The sequence below is a fragment of the Silurus meridionalis genome, chromosome 23, assembly GCF_014805685.1.
Source record: "Silurus meridionalis isolate SWU-2019-XX chromosome 23, ASM1480568v1, whole genome shotgun sequence".
Classification (NCBI taxonomy): domain Eukaryota; kingdom Metazoa; phylum Chordata; class Actinopteri; order Siluriformes; family Siluridae; genus Silurus; species Silurus meridionalis.
The window spans coordinates 22,118,158-22,139,374 of NC_060906.1; the positions used below are offsets into that span (position 1 = coordinate 22,118,158).

Sequence of the window (21,217 nt, forward strand, 5' to 3'; positions counted from 1 at the left end):
TCACACCCAGATATGTTGCTTTAAAGTTTGTAAGATAACTTTACACACTGTATCATTACAATTTCCCTTCACTGGAACTCATAGACCTAAACACTGTTCCAGCATTACCATGTACATATATTAAGGTCCATTAACGCATGGTGTGTTATGGTTGAAGTGGAAAAAAATGTGTGTTCTGTAGAAGACCCCTGACCTCCTCAAACCCAATGAATTCCTCTGGGGTAAATTGGATCACTGAGTGAACCCCAGACCTCCTTATTCAACATCAGTACCTGATCTCACTAATGCTCTTGTAGCTAAATGGATAGATCCCCATAAACACACACCAAAATCTATTACCTAAATTTGTTTCATATTAATCAGTTTATTTGTACAGATCATGCTGTAATTTGAATTCTAAACAAATTTACTTATATCATACTAAAATTCAATCCTGGCAATGCCACCGCATAAGATGAACACAACACAAAGTGTTGTTAAAATGTGCTTACTTTTTGGCAAAATTACACTCAGAGCACAAACATGGGATTGTGGTTAGCCAGAGAAAACTAGCCAGAGAAAGTGGAGGGGGTAACACAAACTAATGGAGTTTAGTAGGCAAACACAAACAAACATTAAGCAACCTGCTGGAATAACACCTGCCTTCATGGACAATACATAAATACAGAATAAACACCCGCACATTCATGCACTTATCTAATCAGCCAATCTTGTGGCAGGAGCAAACTGCAAAACCTCATGCAAATACAGTCCAAGAGATTCAATTCATCATCACATTAAACAACAAATTAAAGAAATAGCGTTTAACCACAGCATAATTGTTGGTGCCAGATTAACTGGTTTAAGTATTTCAGGAAAAGCTGATCTGGGATTTTTATTTACAACAGTCTTTAGAGTTTACACACACACACACACACAAAAATATCCATGATAAAGCACCCCAGGATTAGAGACAGTTATGGGCCTTGCTCAAGGGCTCAACAACGACATTATGGTGCTGTCGGAGCTTGAACTCTTGGCCTTCCACTCACTAACCAAGAGCCTTAACATTTGAGCTACCACTTCTCTTAAAGCATTAGAACTATGGTGAGCAAAAAAATCTCAGAATCCACAACACATAAAACCTTAAGGTGGATGGGCTGCAACAGCAAAGGACCACATCAAATTCCTCCTCTATTAGCCAAGAACAGAAATCAGAGGCTATCATGGGCACATACTGTATTTTATATACTATATCATATGAATAATTCTACAGTCAATGGCACAAAGATCAAATATTTCCTTCATTTTGATGTTTGATGTGATCATAAACTGAAGTTCTTGACCTGTGTCTGTTCAATCTTTTACATTGTTCTACTGCCACATAATTGTTCCTGTTCCTTTATTAAACAGTGAGTGTGTAAAACTGTTATAGCTAGTGGAAACAAGGTAAAAATCACTTTATTTTGGGCCGGTACATTATATAACCTTCTAGTAAGTTAGATAGTTTACTTCACTGTAGATCGCGGCACAAGAAACAATCCTATGAAGAGTCTAGAAATAGTCTTGATCAACTACATTTTTAACTACACTGGGGAAAACATGTTTGTGTGCATTTAATCATTATTTCTAATATAGATTTCTTTAATTAAAGTGATAAATATAAAAACAAATTATAATTTAAATAATTTAAGAAATACAGATAAATTCAAGGTTTATTCTGAGCTCTCTGTGAGCTCTGTGTACAAAATAAAGCAAATATTCTAGATACTCAACCCTTATTATTACAAATTAAAGAAATTACTTGAAAAACTATTTTAAAGCTATCAAATATTATTCAATATTCATTGTTATTTAAAGTGAAAGAAGAACAATTTTTAATTTTGGTTTCTTATGGTACAGTGGGAATGTTCAAGTAAACTATCTACATGAGCTTCTTCTTCATGGTTGATCTTTAGATATATGGGTATTTAAAAGTGGTTTTAATATTTACCAAAAAAAGTAAGTTAGATCGGTAATTGTTAATTTTTGTACGATTGTTGAACTAGTTTTATGGTCGGGAATTTTAAAGCCGCCTTCAGCGCGTCGCTTTGTGGGTAAAGTTCTGTCCCTTCAGGTGGATGAAACTGAGAACGTTCCTCTCGTTATGACTTTTTTTCTGAGGTAAATATTTTAAAATAAATGCCTTAGAATACAGTACGGATACTTTTAATGGAAACCTTAGGTTTGTCGGGATGTATTTTTCGCATTTTATATTGTAATTTTGTATTTATTAGAGCTGCATTCCGACCTGAACAGGCTAGCAAGCTAGTCACAAATTTAAAACTGTGACTGCGCGCGAGACGTACTGCACGGTGTTGCCTAGGTAACTAACGGCTATTTTTCCTCTCTATGTCTCTTGTTAAGCTTCTCTGTTTTCCTACGAGGCATTGAAAGTGAAAGTAAAACAATTCTACTCTCTTCCTTCTGTGATTTCTGACTTCTTTTGGAGGCTTCGTAAACTGATACCAACATGTTCACAGGAAACCTTTACTTCAAGCAAATCCTCTATATTTAATGTAACCTGGCCATGGCTAATTATGGAATCAAAATGGCGATCTAATTACTGATTAACAATCGTATGTCATTTACTGTATATTTACATTTACACTGTATGGAGAGCAGGGGAATGAAAGTCAGTAGGAGTAAGACAGTACATGTGTGTGAATGTGGTTGCAGGGAGAAGAGGTGGAGAAGGTGGAGGAGTTCAGGTACCTGGGATCAACAGTGCAAAGTAATGTGTTACAGAAGTAAAGAAAAGAGTGCAGGCAGGGTGGAGTGGGTGGAGAAGAGTGATAGCAGGAGTGATTTGTGATAGAAGAGTATCTGTGAGAGTGAAAGGGAAAGTTTATAGGACTGTGGTGAGACCTGAGATGTTGTATGGTTTAGAGACAGTGGCATTGAGTAAAAGACAGGAGGTGGAGCTGGAGGTAGCAGAGCTGAAGATGTTGAGATGTTCATTGGGTTAAAAAACAAGTTTATTTGAGGGTCAGTGCAGGTAGGATGTTGTGGAGACAAGGTGAGGGAGGTAAGAAGGTTTGGACATGTGCAAAGGAGGGACATGGGGTATATCAGTAAAGGAATACTGATGATGGCTCCACCAGGAAGGAGGAAAAGAGGAAGGCCAAGGAGGAGGTTTATGAATGTGGTGAGGGAACACATGCAGGTAGTTGGTTTGAAGATGGCATTAAGATGGATAATACGCTGTGACAAACCCCAAACGGGAGCAGCCGAAAGAAAAAGAAGGACAGAAGTATTGGGACTTTTTAGCCAATTGCCTAACATATGAAATTGTACAGGAAGTTTGAATGTGGTAGCATAAAATGTTCCTTTGACTTAAACTAGGAGACCCTGTTCCAGAAGATATGCTTTGTTCTACATGGGTTAGAGTGAAAGCTCTCCTGCTATAGAGCTCAAATCCTACTGAAGACATTTGAAATGATTTGGAACGCTGGATGCGTCACAGTCCTCTTCACAGCACCTACCTGACTACGTGGCTGAATGACCACAAATCTCCACAAGCATAAAATCTAGTGGGAACATCTTCCCAGAAAAGTGGAGGTTATTATAACAGCAGATGAGGACTAACTGTGGAATGGAAAGTTCAAAAAGAACATACAGATCTTATGGTCAGGTGTCCACAAAAGTTTGAGAATCCATTCCACATTTAGCCCCCATGGGCTCCTATAATAACCTTTACTCTTCTGGGAAGATGGTCCACTAGATTTTGGAATGTGCTTGTGAAGATTTGTGTGAGATTCATTTAACCACAAGGGTGTTAGTGAAGACAAGTCATGTTCATCTTTGTATTTGAAGTATATCTGTCTTGTCACATGATGAAGCAAGTAGTAGCTCTGTGATTAACGTTCTGGGTTGCTTATCGGAAGGTCGGGTCGATTTCAAGCACCAGTGTTACCAAGATGCCACTTTTGTGCCCTTCGAGAAAAACCTTTAACCATCTGTGCTCCAGAGGCGACTTTAACTGTGCTGTAGATCAGTGGTCCCCAAGGTCCGTGGATCAATTGGTACCGGGCCACACAGAAAGAATATATAACTTACATTATTCTCGTTTTATTCATCTGATTCTGAACGATATTTTGGAAAATGACCGGATTCTCTCCACCACATCTGTCTAGGACTCACTCTTGATGCATGTCATGATGCCTCGGTCACATGTCTTACCTCCATCCACTACCTTCTTAAAGCGGCTGCTCCGGCCACTAAAACATAATACATTACCGAAAAAAGGAAAGCCCCAAGCTAGCAAAATAAATGAAAAACACAGTGGATTCCCTTTTATTATTATATTTAGAAAATACCAGTTTCTATTGTCGTATCATTTTATTTTGTTGTATTTATCCGCCAACACCTTAAAGGCCGGTCCGTGAAAATATTGTCTGACATTACACCGGTCTGTGGAGCAAAAAAGGTTGGAAACTGTGATTAAAAGAAGTAAAAACCTTTTACCACTTTGACAGGTTTTGTAAAACCAAGGCACTGATGTTAAGCTTGTCCAGCTTGACTCTTGATGTTAAGCTTGACTCTTTACAGTAAAGTATGAATTTACAGCCATACCATTGAAATGGGTCTATTCTAAAATAAAATAGACACTAACAATCCAGCAATGACCAGGACTTCAAATGTGAGACGAGGAAATTGTTCATGTTATAAAAATACTGTACATGTAAATGTTTAGTGATGATTAAGCAGCAGTCATGTATTCAAAAAATGAGTGTGTGTCAGTCTCTTGTTAAGGAGTCTGATGGCTTGTGGGAATAAAAATTCACACAGATGTTTTCTCTATGTTTACTGCTGTTCTGCAGTGTCTGAAAAAACCTATTTTTCACTGCAGTGAATTAAATGATTTCTTTAATAATATGTTTTGACTGAGATACAGAGAACATTGACGGTTTTGTCTCCATTTTTTGCAGATGTCTGGTCTTGCACGTGAAGCTTTTTCGGATGAGATGGACCGGAAACAGGCAGACAAGTAAGAGACCATTTTACTTTAAACGAATTTCGTAGTGCATTTCAGTCTTTCAGGTTTTGTAAATGATTTCATGCTAAGAATAGTGCTGTTTTTCTGCATGGTAAAACGATGCATGTCAGGTTGGAAAGGTTACCAAAAAGCTCAATATTTTGCAGTAAAGAAAAATCAGAACTGAAAATCAGAGCACACTTGATTAAATGAACATTTCTGTATTGTTGTAAAACAAAAATGTTGCAATCGATATCAATTATTCTGCACTAAATTACAAATTATATAAATGTGACTTTCTTTATTTAAATATAATATTAACATTTAAGTTATATATTTCACCAAATGGCAACTCTCTCCTGCCACTTTGATACATATAATATGTGTCTGTGTGTAGTATCTATGGTACCCTATTATTCATCATTTGCACAAATAGCAACATTCTTCCAAACAAAATAAACAACGCCAATGAAATGTTCTTTTACTTCCAGGTTAGTGTTGGATGTTAAATTGGAAATATTACGCACTTTAGGGCATTAATCCTATTTGTTATTGTGGGGGGGTTTGTTTTGTGAGACCGGTGACGCTAGATCCCACTTCACCACTGTCAGCATGTACTTGAAGAGCATTGTGAGTAGATTAATGTTATGCTTATTATGAAATAAATCTTGGACACAGTTGAAGATCCCATTTTACATCTAAGGATTACTTCAGGTTTATTCATTAAATTATATAGTAGTATAATTATTTCATATTTCATGTAGAGTTTGGATTCTTTGAGTGTTTGAAGGCTCTGGCATGGAGAAGCTGCTGTCTCTATTTTATGAGTTGCTCAGTAGCTCCTGGTTCCATAATCTCAAATGACTGTATAAGACTGTAGAAAGGACATTACTCATAATCTTTCATTCCAGTGCTTATGTTAGTTCTCACTCTCCAGTGTTCTGTATTGATTAAAGACTATAATCACACTCTTGATATCACCCAATTGAGGTTGGGTTCCCTTTTGAGTCTGGTTCCTCTCAAGGTTTCTTCCTCATAACATCTAAGGCAGTTTTTCCTTGCCATTGTCCTCATGGCTGCTCATCAGGAATAAATACACATCGTTCACCTTAACTGTTAAATTCTGTAAAGCTGCTTTGAGACAATGTCCGTTGTGAAAAGCGCTATAGAAATAAACTTGACTTATTGTGAGTATAATTCTTTCTCATCTTGTAGGCACTTGTTTGTGCCTTATTACTCCCCTGAGCTTATGTTGAATATTTTAATGACATCATCGATGCAACAACTAGAAAATGCATATTGATTAAACTTTTCCTATAGGCTTGGCTTTTGTTCTATTCTGCTTTATATGTAGAGTAATTTTTCTTTTCCTTCCTTGTTTTTTCTCCAAAACCGCATTGGACTTTTACATTTATTTCTCTTTTTTTTATTTTATATTTAATGTTCTTTTAGGTCAAGTGAGGATTCAAAGGTTCCTGCTTCATGTGCCCTCTGGCCAGTGGACTTAAAATTAACACACTGTGACTGCAGTCCTGGGAATGTATTAATTCACTTTCAAGGTCAATATGCTTCCATCTGTGAGCTGGATTACAACATTCTTCAAGTGGAAATTCAGAATGTCCCTAAAACAACTGTATCTGTGGAGGTTGGAGACTTGTGCTTGGTGGAAGATTTGCTATCTAGCTACTGGTACAGAGGAAGGGTTCAGGATAAATCAGAAGATTTGTTTGATGTGTTTCTGCTGGATCATGGAAACATTCTCACTGTTAGTCCCAACCATTTGTCTACAGTTTCTGATTCCTTACTAATGCTTCCACCAAAGATCATCTGTGGGTTCATTGCTAATGTGCTGCCAGTTCAGGATTTCTGGGACCAAACATCGGAGGCCTATTTCTCCTCTTTGATTGGCAGACATATCAAAGGATACATCCATGGTCTTCTGCCATGCAAGGTTCTTATTCTGGAAGTGCCAGAAATAACAAAAGATTTATTAAGACTGAACTTAGGCAGACATGTGGATACCGATACATTTCTGCTACTGATGGAACTGGTGATTGAAGTACCAATTCAACAAAGCTGTGAGTCTGTCCCAGATCTGCTCGTTGATAAGCAAATTGCACAAGAAATCTCCTTTAAATCCTCAGATTTGTGTGGCTATGAAAATGTTCTTTCGCTTGGGGGCTCTAAGTTGGCTGTTGGACAGAAGGAAAACATTAAAATAGTTGCTGCCATAAAACCTGGGTTATTTTACTGCCAGTTGTCCTCTGCTGCAAAGGACCTGAAAGAGATGTCAGACAAATTGGCACTTCTGTGCGAGTCGAGGAATAGTGACTTCAGAGCCAAATCCGGAGAAAATATTGGCCTACTATGTGCGATCAAAGGCAAAGATGAGAAATGGCACAGAGGTTTAGTGCAGTGCCTTCCTGTTAACTCCCAAGTTCGAGTTGTGTTTGTTGACTATGGGTATTATGAGTCTGTAAATGTTAAAAACCTCTTTCAGTTACCCTCAGAATTTCTCCTGAGACCAGTCATGGCTTTCCCATGTTCTCTTTCTTGTTTGGGTGAAGAAGACAAAGCCACATATAACCAGCAACTGGTCTTGCTCAGAAAAGGAGTCCTGGGTAAGGAGCTTGTGATAACAGTTAAGGGCAAAGAAAAGAATGTCTGTTCAGTTATGCTCAGCGATGTAGTTGAATATGTACCTTCTCAAACAGTGCAGTCTAAAGAAGTCAATAAAGTGGCAAGCAATGATATTCACATTAATTTGCACCAGTGGAGTTCCATCCTGAATGAAACAAAAACTGTGGAAATCTCAAATGGCTCTGTGTTTGAGGGTTACATTGAACATGTGCAGAGTCCTCATGATTTCTGGATGAGAACAGCAAAGACCAACGATCGATTTGTGGCCATGATGAACAAACTGACCGATCGTTTTAGTAGAATACAGTTAAACGATGAGATCCTTGAAGATCCAGTGCCTGGTCAATTATGCTGCGCCATGTATGAAAAAGACATGCATTACTACCGAGCAATCGTGGTGGATCTTCTAAAATATGGTGCTGAGGTGTTTTTTATCGATTTTGGAAACACAGAAAAGGTGCCAAGCATGTTGATAAAGAAAATTCCTGTTGAGTTTACTGTGGAACCAGCGTTTGTTTTCAATTGTTCCTTAGCTCATGTTATTCCACTGGGAGATGTTTGGACAGCTTCAACAACAGACTTCTTCAGGGCAACCACCTCAAATAAAGCATTCCTGGTTCACGTCATTTATAAGAGGAATGATGTGCTTGTTGTGGAGTTGTTGGAAAAAGGGTGTAAGAAGCATAAAAGTCTTGCAACACTTTTGACTAGTGCGAATATGGCAGAATACTGGACCTACAATGCGATAAATGCTCCTGGAACATCTGTAGGGAAAAAAAAAAAAACATGCAATAAATCTACAGGAGAACTGCTTGATAAGATGCCTTGTAAAAGTATGTCACAAAACCTGCCTAGCATAAGGCAAATGACAATTGGTACAGACAAACAAGTCCACACTGAGACTGCTGGAGAAATTTTCAAAAGCCAGAAATTCAACCCAGGAGATGTTATTAGTGTCCAGTGTTCACATATCAGTTCTCCGTCAGATTTTTGGTGCCAGAACAAGAAAACCAAGAATGACTTGGACAGATTAATGGAGAGACTGCAAACATTTTATTTGACAAATACATTGGTGTTGCAGCCCCAAAGTGTATGTTGTGCTGTCCAGTTGCAAAAGGATAATATGTGGTACAGGGGATGCATTCTTGAAGGGAACGGTCTGAACATTAAGGTGATTCTAGTTGATTATGGCTATGTTGTGCAGGAAAAGCTGAAGAAAGTTCAAGCAATAAATCCGGAGTTTCTTGAGCTTGAAAAGCAAGCATTCAAGTGTAGTTTGTACAACTTGACTGACCCATTTGGAGGAGACATGTGGTCTGTTAAAGCAACCACCTTGCTGAAAAAATTTACTTCTAAAAGTTGGAATCTGCAATGCAAAATCTACTCCCAGGGTTTTGCTTCAGACGAAGGCCTGTGCAGTCTGGTTGACTTGTACACACATTTTCAAAGAGCTTCCACACATCTCATAGAGAATGGTGTTGCCAAGGAAATAGAGAGTCCAAACCAGCTACTTCCATCTGTCTATCCATGCTCTTTTGTTTATTCTTCTTTTGACATTAAGATCGGGAATGAAGAATTGGTGTACCCCACTCATGTTGTCAGCCCTTGGGAAATTTATCTCCAACTAGACAGAAATACGGAAATTATTGAGCAGCTTATGGACGGAGCTATGAAAGTAAGTGAAGAGTTATTGAGTCAGACACATTCTGGTGAACCTGGCAGTTTATGCTTGGCCAAATATTCTGAAGACGGCAAGTGGTACAGGTCATTTGTTTGGTCTGCTCAGTCCAGTCTACACTCTAATGTATTCTTTGTAGATTATGGAAGCAAGCAGGTTGCTGAAAAAAGAAATGTGCTACCTATCCCTATAGAGGCAACCGATTTGCTTATTACACCCATGCAAGCGTTAAGATGTAGTCTTTTACGTATTTCCGAGGAGGAGAATTTGTCTGAAGTTAAAACATGGCTTGAGAAGGCTATTCTCAACAAGGAACTTCGAGCTAAGTTTTTAAAAACAAACAGCAGTGGGCATTTTCTTTGTGACCTGTTTGATGGTGACATTCATATCAATGCAAAAGTAAGAGAGATGTTTGCAATTCATGGACAAGCCGGGAAATCCTTGAAAAATCCTTTAAATGTATCTAATACCAAGGGACGATATCATGTGGTCAAATCACAGAGAAACCCAGGCTATAGCAAAGTCATGCAGGCAGATGAACAGTTTTGTCAAAAGAAATCTTCTAAATTTAAATATCCACAAAACCCTGCGAAAAATGGCTGGAGCAAAGAAAAACACAGTCCAAAGTCCACAAAGCAATGTCAGAAAGAAAAGGCCACCATTTTTCAACACCAGCCTTCGAAGGTGTTGCCAAAAGTTTGTGATTTACCAGCAATCAAAATTGCACCAGGTTTTAGAAGCATAGGGTTTATTTCACACTCTAACTCTGCCCACAGCTTCTTTATTCAAATGGAAAAGGATGAAGAAGATCTTCTTAAAATGAGGGAGGAGCTAAACAGCAGCTCTTTCACTGAAAGTCTGCAAAGTGTTCCCTCAAATGTAAAAGCAGGGGATCTGGTTGCTGCTAGGTATAATGAAGACTTGGCCTTATATCGAGCTGCGGTCAACAGTGTAGCATCCAGGGATCACCTAATAGTTGAATTCGTTGACTATGGAAATACAGCAATGGTCGACAAGAAGAAAATGTACACATTACCTAGCAAGTTTCTTTCCAAGGCAAGATTAAGCATTCACTGTAAACTTTCAAAACCATACAATTTGGAGGAAGTTGAGTCTTTACTCAGTGATCCACATGACCAAACTCTGATGGTGGAGTTTGTGAAGAATCTTGGCTATGCATGGGAGGTGAGCATTCAGGGACTTAAGCCTCTGCATGAGTCAAGAGAATCTGATCCTGAAGTCATTGTTTCAGATTCAGGCCACTCCAAACAAAGGCAAGAGCATGAGGATGGCACTTCCCTTAGACGTATCTGTGATAAGACTGCAGTTGAAGTAGGCAGCATTGTAGAAGAAACACTAGAAAGTGGAACCAATGGCAGTAAAATGGTTCAAAAGAAATCCTTGGAGAAGATGCAGGCCACAAGAGCCACAGGCTGCATGAAGAAATTAAGAACAATGAGAAGACCTCGTGCTTACAAACGTAAACGTGAGGAAACACAACATGGTTGCGAAAGCAGTTTGCCACAGAAGCCTGAAATACATATCGGTGTTGTAGAGAAGGAACTTTTAAATGTATCTCACAAATCATGTGCTCGGATTGATTCAAATATCTCAACTGCCCTGCCTGAGAGTGTAGATGGACAGGACATTTGTGTGAAAAACGGTCAGTCTGTTGCAAGTCAACCACATTCAGAGTACAATTGCGCTGCACCCACGGTAATTCCCCCGGAAAAGCCAATGAAAAAAGTAGAGGATATATTTCGTCTTTTTCTGGCACCTGTTAGAAAAAATCACGAATACTCAGGATTTGCAGCAGCAGTTACCACACCTGGTGATTTTTACCTTGTCCTTGAGGACCTGCTTCTCATCATGAGTGCCGTATCAAATGCCCTTGAAGACCTACCAGAGGATTTGATTCCATTGCCAGAGACTCATTTGATTTCTGGTACCGGCTGCCTGGTATGGTCTGAAGAAAGGAAGAAATGGTGCAGAGCTGAGATATTACAAAGTGACGACATATCAGTCATTGTTAATCTCATCGATTATGGGTATTGCGTACGTTTGGCAAGCCAAGATGTCCTCAAAATTAAATCTCTTCCTGTTGAATTGGCCAGATACCCAAAAATCACCTATCCTTGCTTGCTGAGAGGAATCAAGCCAGCTGATGGGGTGCAGTGGACCAACCAGGCTGCTATGTTTTTCCAACAGTTCATATATCAAAAAACTCTTAAGATACACTTCAGGCAGTATGTTTCAGAGGCACAGTGGGAGGTTGACGTTGTTGCATCCAACAGGAATGTTGCTAAAGAGTTGGTTGATGCTGGACATGCACACTACATAGACACGGTGCTTGGAATACGGTTTCAGCAAGGACTAGGCCGTCAAAAGGAAATCACGTCCAGTTCATTTGTACGAAACGTATACGGAGCTGAATCTCGCATACAAACACAGTCAAAGATGGAGGAAATGCTACATGGATATCTGGAAGACGTGTCATTAAATGATGATAAAGACATTTCTAGGGGCTCTACTACAGAAGGAAAGACTGAAGACCCAAAACAAGGATCAGCACTGAAAACAAATGGCCTGCAGTCTTTGAACCAACGTAAGTACATTATAATATTACAGAATATCTGTCACATGCTTTACTTTGCATTGAGTGTAAAACATTATTGTATTGTATATTGTTTAGGGAACAAATTTTTACATACTTTTATTATCGTGTAAAGATGTGTACCGTGTAAATATCTATGTAAAGCTACTTTTTACATAGAACATTTAAAAAATGTATTTGCTTTAACGTCTGAAAGTGTTTACTTCCCCCCCCTGGAATCTAAGACGCTTCGCCATTGGCCTAAATTCACAAGCCAAAAATTGGATCAATGAAATTTCTTGTCATTTTGACATGCACAGAATATTTCAAATTAAATAGTTTTTTGTATTTATTATTATTATTATTATTATTATTATTATTATTATTAAGTCTTGCCCAGTCGAAAAACGATTCCTCATAATATTTTAAAGCCACGATGTACAGAACATCACACATAATAAAGAAGAAAATGTATATAAACATTTTGGATCAATAAACCTAAACAAATAAGTATTTGCAAAAAAGCCACACTGCAGACAGGATTTACATTTCACATCTTTACATCTCGGCAGAATCAAATGAAATCGGCCTGTGAATTAAATTTGCCTGTGCGAGGACTTTCAGGTACAGCTCAACATCGATGCACCAAAAAACAAACAAAAATTAATTGACAAAGTTAGAATAGAATATACATTTACTGAATCTCCCAAACATTGTTGAATATTTAAATCTTTGCCACCAAGATTGCTGGATTTACTCACAGATTTTGTTGGGAGAAAAACCGGTAGTCTTATGTGAAATCAGACATTGAGCAACCGCATATAAGCAAAATCTCCTGATATTTGTTTCATAACACCTCTGCGATAATTTGACTGAGATTTTCGAAGCATCGAATCTTCGACTATGGGGTCACCCCTAATAATTATTATTCATTTATTATTATTATTACAAGACTCGCACACACAGATCATAGGTCACATTCATCAACTCATTAGAATGGCACCTGTCAAGGGTTGGGATATATTAGGAAGCAATTGAACAGTGAGGTGTTGAATTAATCTGCAGGAGAAATTGGCAAGTGCAAAGATCTGAGTGATTCTGACACGGTCCAGGTGTGATTTGTAATGATGTTATAACATCTCTGAAACTACACTGACCTAACGGCCGAGCTTGCGGGTTGTTTGTGTTGTTTTTAATAGAAGCGAACTAACTAACTATAAACATTGTGTCAGGGAGCCACCAGCCATGCCTCCCTCCTTCACTCAACACTCTCGTTCAGCCTCTACCTCCTACTAATCAACTACACCTGTCCTTTACCTACTAATCACCTATGCCTGTCCTCCTCCTCCTACTAATCACCTACACCTGTCCTCCTCTTACTAATCACCTCCACCTGTCCTCCTCTAATCAACTGTCCTCCTACTACTAATCACCTCCACCTGTCCTCCTCCTACTAATCACCTACACTTGTCTTTCACCTACTAATCACCTCCACCTGTCCTCCACCTACTAATCAACTGTCCTCCTCCTACTAGTCACCTACACTTGTCCTCCATCTACTAATCACCTACACCTGTCCTCCTCCTACTAATCACCTCACCTGTCCTCCTACTAATCACCCACCTGTCCTCCTCCTCCTACTAATCACCCACACCTGTCCTCCTCTACTAATCACCTTCACCTGTCCTCCACCTACTAATCAACTGTCCTCCTACTAATCACCTCCACCTGTTCTCCTCCTACTAATCACCCACACCTGTCCTCCACCTACTAATCACCTCACCTGTCCTCCACCTACTAATCACCCACACCTGTCCTCCACCTACTAATCACCTCCACCTGTCCTCCTCCTACTAATCACCTCCACCTGTCCTCCACCTACTAATCACCTACACCTGTCCTCCTCTACTAATCACCTCCACCTGTCCTCCACCTACTAATCACCTCCACCTGTCCTCCACCTGTCCTCCACCTACTAATCACCTCCACCTGTCCTCCACCTACTAATCACCTCCACCTGTCCTCCTCCTACTAATCACCTCCACCTGTCCTCCACCTACTAATCACCTACACCTGTCCTTTATCTACTAATCACCTCCACCTGTCCTCCACCTACTAATCACCTACACCTGTCCTTTATCTACTAATCACCTCCACCTGTCCTCCACCTACTAATCAACTGTCCTCCTCCTACTAATCACCTACACTTGTCCTCCACCTACTAATCACCTACACCTGTCCTAAATTTACCCATCCCCCTTATAAGGTCTCTATTCCCTTTCACTCAGGGTCCGATCTACTAGTTACAACTATAGATCACCCAGACTTCCTACCGCTCTTGTTCCCTGTGCTTCCATGCTCCTGGCTACGCTTCTTAGGGAGCACTCAGTTAAGTTTTCCATCTGCTACAGTCTCATCTCGAGCTTTTTCATCTTGAGTTTTGCATGTTTAGGCCAATAAAAGACTGTTTTACTCCCGGTTTCTGACGCCTGGTCTTATTAGCTTATTACTGAGAAAACTTTCAGCTCAACACATTGTCTTTAAGTGTGAAAAACTTCAAGTGATGGTGTTACAGTGGCTGTCAAAAGTTTGGTAAAAAATGGTCTAGTTTAGACACAGGCATGTTCCTTTTGTTTTAAATGCAATAAACTAGGTAGAATCTACAAAATACAGAATTGGACAGTGAATGACTGGAAGAAAATACTGTAGACAGAGAAGTTCACATTTGACATTTATGGATCTCGCACTTTGAACTTGTGTAAGATGGAGAACAGGAGAGAGAGAGAGAGAGAGAGAGCAGACTGCCTCATCCCCACAATCAAACATGGAGGTGGAAGCTTATTGGTTTTGAGCAGAGAAGGTTGGAGACATTCCGGGTAGAAGGAATACTGAACCAAGTCACCGCACCCAAATCCTATTCAACTGCTCTGGGATGAACTGGATCACATGAAAGAAATCTCCAACTAGTGAAGAACATCTTTGGCAAGTTTTTTTTTCCAGAGGCAAAATGTTTCAGCTGAAAGTTTGGAGAAACGAACTGTCCGGATCCTAAAAGTGTGTACATTTATAGATTTGTTTGGTGAAAGTAACTCGATCCTGTTACATGACCGGGTTTGCTGTATAGAAACAAAAGGAACGTGCATGTGTCTCTTCAAAAAAACATAAAATAGTGTTTCCACACTGTTAGAGAGCACTGACGCTGGAGACTCCTATAATAAGATGTTAAAAATATATACTTTGATGTTAATTTTATGATCATTAATCATTGAATATTAGACTGTGTGCATTAATGTATCTGTATGATTTACTCTACAGGTGTCAGAAGACTGAAGTGAAGTCAGAAGCAGATTCCCTGCATTTCTTACAATATTTGATTTCTTCGTTTAGTTGATTTTTGAGTTTTTGTCTCATCCAGAACATTTTTTTTTTCTCCTTGAAGCATGAAACCCTTTTTGGATGTTATTTAGTTTCATTTTTGTGGAAGCTGTTGACTGGTTTTAAAAACATGGACTTCAGAAAAAAATTGTTTGAGGTTTGAAAGGAAAAGAAAGAGATTTTAGTTCTGTGTTTTGAGTCGTTTATGTTCTTAGATTTATTTATTTTTTTTTTCAGATTTTTTTTTTTCATGATTATTGGGCAAATTTTGATTTTTGCAAATCTGCATGCCTTCAGGAGTTCAGAAGACGATTGTGACTATTATTTTGACAAAAATAAGAAATTTGTGCTTCAGATCTGTTTATTGTGTTTGTTTTGGGTTGAAGTGTTTGTAGTATTGTAGATTGTGTTAAACATTTATTCCTGGAATAAAATGTAGATAGAAAGAAACAAAAAAGCATTTTCTTCTCAGTGGAAAGAAAGAGAGAAAGAAAAAGCAGGGAAGCATGAAGGAGGGATAAAAATGACTAAATAAATGAAGAAAAAAGGAATTGAGTAAAGTAAACACAAGTAATGAAGGGAAGAAAAGAGAGGAAGAATCATTCATGGGCAGGTGAAATGTGGAAAATGCAAAAAATGAAGAAAATAAGAAAAAAATCAGTGAAAGAAAAACAAAAAGAACGGAAGAGGTATACACCGAAATAAACAGAGAAAAAAATGAATCGAAAAGAAAAAGAAAGGTAAGACCAAAAAAGGAGAGAACATATAAATATATGGGAAATAAACAGAAAAAGGGGAGATAAAAATAGGAAAAAGAAAACAGATATGAATGAAAGAATTAGAACAATAAATCAAGGTAGAAACAGAAAGAGCGAAGAAAGATGAAAATAAAGAATATGACATTGAGAAAATGAATAAAGTTGATGTCAGAAGTGGGATTCGAACCCACGCCTCCAGGGGAGACTGCGACCTGAACGCAGCGCCTTAGACCGCTCGGCCATCCTGACACAGTGTATGAGCTACCCAAATAGCCTTATAATATGTAGCTTTTATCATGTTTAAAGATTTTATTTTATGTAAATATGAGCGCCAGAGTTTTAAAAGGTTGTATATCGAGATCATCATGTGATAGTCACAGCTGACGTAAAAGTGGATTTTATGGAACGATCGGGTGTAGTGTAGTTATTTGTCCACTAGATGGTAGTATTACACGATATCGTATTAAATTTCACAAATCGTATCTTAGTAAACCGGTTACATTACACTGTAGAAAGACAGAAAAACTTCTACATTTTTGATTCACCTAAAAATATTATATATCAATGTTATTTGTTATTAGAAAAAAAGAGGAACATAGAAACAAGGAAAGAAAGATGTGTAGATAACAGAACATAGAACGAAAGAAAATAGAAAGAGCATAGAAAGAAAGAAAGAAAGAAAGAAAGAAAGAAAGAAAGAAAGGAAGCTGTCGTAAAAATTGATTTCATTAAGCGATCAGGTGTAGTGCCGTCATCTGTCCACTAGATGGTAGTCTTATACTTTGACACACATGTACATGTATATACACAATCCCTAAAAGAAAGAAAGAAAGAAAGAAAGAAAGAAAGAAAGAAAGAAAGAAAGAAAGAAAGAAAGAAAGAAAAAGTAGGAAATAGATAGATAGATAGATAGATAGATAGATAGATAGATAGATAGATAGATAGATAGATAGATGATAGATAGATAGATAGATAGATAGATAGATAGAAAGAAAAAGTAGGAAATAGAAAGAAAGAAAGAAAGAAAGAAAGAAAGAAAGAAAGAAAGAAAGAACAAAAAGTAGGGAAATAGATAGATAGATAGATAGATAGATAGATAGATAGATAGATAGATGATAGATAGATAGATAGATAGATAGATAGATAGATAGATAGATAGATAGATAGATAGATAAAAGTCTTGTGAAAACTCAAGCTCAATTAGATCTTTCAACATATACATGTGGTTCTTCTTCCACTAAAAGTGGGACATAGAAAGAAAGAAAGAAAGAAAGAAAGAAAGAAAGAAAGAAAGAAAGAAAGAAAGAAAGAGTCAGGCAGATGTTAAGGAACATTGTAAGGAGACAGAGAATGAGAGAAAAGAAGGAGAGCAGGAGAGAGTTGGATGAGGAGAGAAGGAGAGAAGAGAAGGAGAGAATGAGAGAAGGAGAGAATAAGAGAAGAGAATGAGAGAAGAGAATGAGAGAAGGAGAGAATGAAAGAAAAGAAGGAGAGCAGGAGAGAGTTGGATGAGGAGAGAAGGAGAGAGAAGAGAAGGAGAGAATGAGAGAAGGAGAGAATAAGAGAAGAGAATGAGAGAAGGAGAGAGAAGAGAATGAGAGAAGGAGAGAATGAAAGAAAAGAAGGAGAGCAGGAGAGAGTTGGATGAGGAGAGAAGGAGAGAAGAAGAGAAGAGAATGAGAGAAGGAGAGAAGAGAAGGAGAGAGTTAGAGGAGGAGAGAAGGAGAAAGGAGAAATTTGGAGGATGAGAGAATGAAAGAAAAGAAGGAGAGCAGGAGAGAGTTGGATGAGGAGAAGGAGAAAGGTGGAGGAGGAGAGAATGAGAGAAGAGGAGGAGAGAATGAGAGAATGAGAGAAGAAGAGGAGGAGAGAATGAGAGAAGAAGAGGAGGAGAGAATGAGACCGTTAAAGGAGGAGAGAATGAAGAAGAGAAGAAGAGAAGGAGAGAATGAGAAGAGAAGGAGAGACATTAATATAAATCAGTAGACACACTGAGGGGATCACGGCGCGGCTGAGTCACACCACGTGACCACTTCACGTGCTTGCTCGTCATGTGATCCTCGCGGTTAGCATAGGCAGTTCCTGCTAGTCACACACACACACACACACACACACACACACATCGCTGTATAATGTCGGAGAGCGCGTACTGAAGTGTGTGTGTTTGGGGACACAGGGCAGGATGAGTGCTGCGGCTGAAAGAGTCCGGCTGGTGCTGCTGGTCTACAGCCTGCTCTGGGCTTCACTCCACACCCTCTGCTCCGGGGAAAGCAGCAGCAGTTCCAGCTCCTCCTCATGGTTCCAGGATCTGTGCAGGTACGGAGGTCCAGGAAGAGCTGTTAGCTTCTTAGCATGCTAGCTGTTAGTCTGTAGCAGCTCTCAAAGCTGTAGTAGAGCCTGAAGATGTAACATCAGAACAGAGCTTCAGGAACCTGCTTCCTATTAGTTTCAGTGAAAAGTTTGGACTCTTTATTTATGTAGGAAATAAAATTAGACATTTATATTTTCAATATGTACTAATTATTATTATTATTATTACTATTATTATTATATAATTCATATTTTCAATTCTTCAAATGAACTACTTTTGGGTTTGATGACAGCTTTGGCAAACTCATGACCTTCTCGAAGGTATAGATTCAGGAGGTGGTCACCTGGAAAAGGTGTGAAGTGTTCATTTGTGACATCTGAATGTACTTTAGACCATCATTTGTGTTGTGCAGAGGAAAGAGTGAGGACACAGTCAATAGTCCAATTAGTTCTACCGTACAAATCCATAATATAGCAAGAAACACATACAGGAATTACAGTCCATCATCACCCTAAGAAATGATGGTCAGTCTAAAAAATTGTAAGAACTTTAATCTACAAATGCAGTCTACAAAACCATCAAACACTGATAAAATAGGCTCTCACGAAAACCGGTCCAGGAAAGGAAGGTATAGAGCTACCTCTGCTGCAGAGGATTTTTGTTTTTTTACAATTACCAGCCTCAGAAACGCTTCTTTAAGTGACAGATATATTACAACATCTACTGTTCAGAAAAGATTGTATGAGTCAACCACTTTATAGTCAAATTGCAGCAAAGAAACAATTACTTCAGAAAACACTTGCTTGTGCCAGGAAACACAAGGAATAAACATCAGCGAAAAACTGTCTTTTAGTCTGAAGAATCCGCTGTGCCTTTGATAGACTTGCAGAGGGTGAACATGTAGTTCCAGGCCTCATGTGTTGTTTACACTGTGAAGCATGGTGGAGGAGCTGTGAACATGTGAGGTGCTTGGCTGGTGATTTAGTCAAAACTGAGGCCACCAACTACCTCAGCATTGTGCAGCAACATCCCATTTCATCTAGTTTGCGCACAGGAACCACACCTCTTGATTATAGAAAAGCTCTTTGTCTAAGGAGGAGAGTGATGGAGTGCTGCATCAGATGATCTGGACTCCATAATCATCTGATGGTTTGGGATAAGTTAAGACTGGAGAGTGAAGGAAAAGCAGCCAACAAGCACTCAACACCTCATGATTGTAGGAAAACAATTTCAAGTGACTGCCTCGTGAGGCTGGATGAGGGAATGTCAAGTGTAAGAGAAGCTGTCATGAAGGCAAAAGATGGCTATTTTGAAGAATCGAAAATATAAAATATTCTGGGTTGTTTGACGTTTTTTTGTTGTTGTTTTTTTGACTACATAATTCTAAACCTTTGACCAGTACTGAATGTGTGTATATCTGCATGTATATGTGTGTCGTATTATTTGCGTTATAATTTCTAAAAGTAAACAAGCGAAAGGTGAGAAGTGAAGAATCAAGGTTCTGCCTGATTACTTTCCAGCCCACACTGTAAATTTATTCAACCAATCAGTGACATGCAGGTCAGATGACCAAGAGACGGCCACGCCCCCTAGATTAAATTTTTCGTGATCTACACGTGATGTATTTTAAAGTAACGTAGGTTTTTATTTCAAAGTTTTATAGATGGAAATTGTGGTTCACGATACTGAAGACAAGACACTTAATAGATAACGATTTAATTAATAAAAAATTAATTAATTAATAATAAAAAAAACTAACATTCTTTAGTACTTTAGTTCTTTTACTAACTCTCTAGTATGTACAATATGATCGATATGTTCTCTTATTTATCATATATATAACAGTAGTATTATTTATTCTCTGTAAATGTTATAAGGTTTTTTCTTTTGTTTTTTTTTTACACGTAGTTATAAATGGGAGGCTATAGACAAGGACAGCAGTGTAAAATACACCCTGAGGCTGTGTTCTTCATCTCCGGAGACGGCCTGTGGCTCAGACGCCGCCGTCTGCGCCCAGAATCTCAACAACAGCCAAACCCAGTCAGTGGGTAAGTGTGGTTTAAATCACCTAGATCTAGATATGGATGAAATCACACCACAAAACATACGTTTGTGGAGATTTTTTGGAGATATTCATTCTGCCACATTCCCATTCATCCCAAAGTTGTTTAAAAATGTTGGAGCTGTATAGCAGGAGATCTTCCACTCCAACCCATTTAAAGCTTTGTGTGCACAGGGGTATAGTCATGGTGAAACAGGTTTGGAGATGATGTCCAGGGACGCCTGGTGTGATTGTGTGCCTCCAATTTTGTGTAACAGTTTGAAGAAGAACCACACGTATATGTTGAAAGAACTAATTGAGCCTGAGTTTTCACAAGACTTTTATCTTGGCCAGTTTCCTGTAGATAATTGTTGTAGGAGCTTCACAGCGTTAGGCGTTTTCTGCTTTTAAAGCTTTTCTTGTTGTTTGTGCTCTAAAGCATTTTGACTCTCTGCTTCCAGAAATGCACAAATTCTCTGTAGCGTTGTTTTGTTTCTTTGTGCCCTTCTTTTGAGTAAAACACTTTTGGTCTGGAACAGAACTTTTGGTCTGGAACAGAACTTTTGGTCTGGAACAGAACTTTTGGTCTGGAACAGAACTTTTGGTCTGAACTGTTTTTGCATCATAGACCAGTTTCCATGCAAAGAAACTTTTTTTTCCCCGGGGCATCAATGAGCCTCGGCTGCCCGTGACCCCGGCCTGTTCCTACCTTGGAGCACTTTTAATTCTGACCACTGCAGAGCAGGAACATCCCACAAGAGCTGCAGTTTTGGAGATGCTCTGACCCAGACGTCTAGACGTCTCAATCCCTTGCTCAAATCCTTA

The 21,217-nt window shown here is 38.7% G+C and overlaps 2 protein-coding genes and 1 non-coding gene across 5 annotated transcripts in view; 2 read left to right on the forward strand and 1 right to left on the reverse strand.

Moving 5' to 3' along the window:
* Positions 1 to 2,022: 2,022 nt before the first annotated feature.
* Positions 2,023 to 15,732, forward strand: tdrd15 (tudor domain containing 15). 3 transcript variants are annotated; one of them, XM_046836951.1, is made up of 6 exons: positions 2,023 to 2,142; positions 2,256 to 2,344; positions 4,950 to 5,008; positions 6,449 to 11,919; positions 14,196 to 14,296; positions 15,223 to 15,732. In XM_046836951.1, the coding sequence occupies exons 3-6, from the start codon at positions 4,950 to 4,952 to the stop codon at positions 15,235 to 15,237; spliced, it is 5,646 nt and encodes a 1,881-aa protein (XP_046692907.1). In that variant the 5' UTR covers positions 2,023 to 2,142; positions 2,256 to 2,344; the 3' UTR covers positions 15,238 to 15,732. The 3 variants fall into 3 exon arrangements, with proteins under 3 accessions (XP_046692907.1, XP_046692906.1, XP_046692908.1); XM_046836950.1 differs by lacking the exon at positions 2,256 to 2,344 and having other exon boundaries at positions 2,044 to 2,142; XM_046836952.1 differs by lacking the exons at positions 2,256 to 2,344; positions 14,196 to 14,296 and having other exon boundaries at positions 2,044 to 2,142.
* Positions 15,733 to 16,206: 474 nt separating this feature from the next.
* trnal-cag lies at positions 16,207 to 16,289 on the reverse strand. Its single transcript has one exon. It is a non-coding gene; the product is annotated as a tRNA-Leu (tRNA).
* A 1,808-nt stretch (positions 16,290 to 18,097) lies between these two features.
* igf2r (insulin-like growth factor 2 receptor) overlaps positions 18,098 to 21,217 on the forward strand; it is a 42,346-nt gene continuing 39,226 nt past the window's right edge. The window contains 2 exon segments of the mRNA XM_046836354.1: positions 18,098 to 18,356; positions 20,260 to 20,399. Of these exon segments, the coding sequence (XP_046692310.1) occupies positions 18,223 to 18,356; positions 20,260 to 20,399 (274 nt within the window). The 5' untranslated portion in view covers positions 18,098 to 18,222.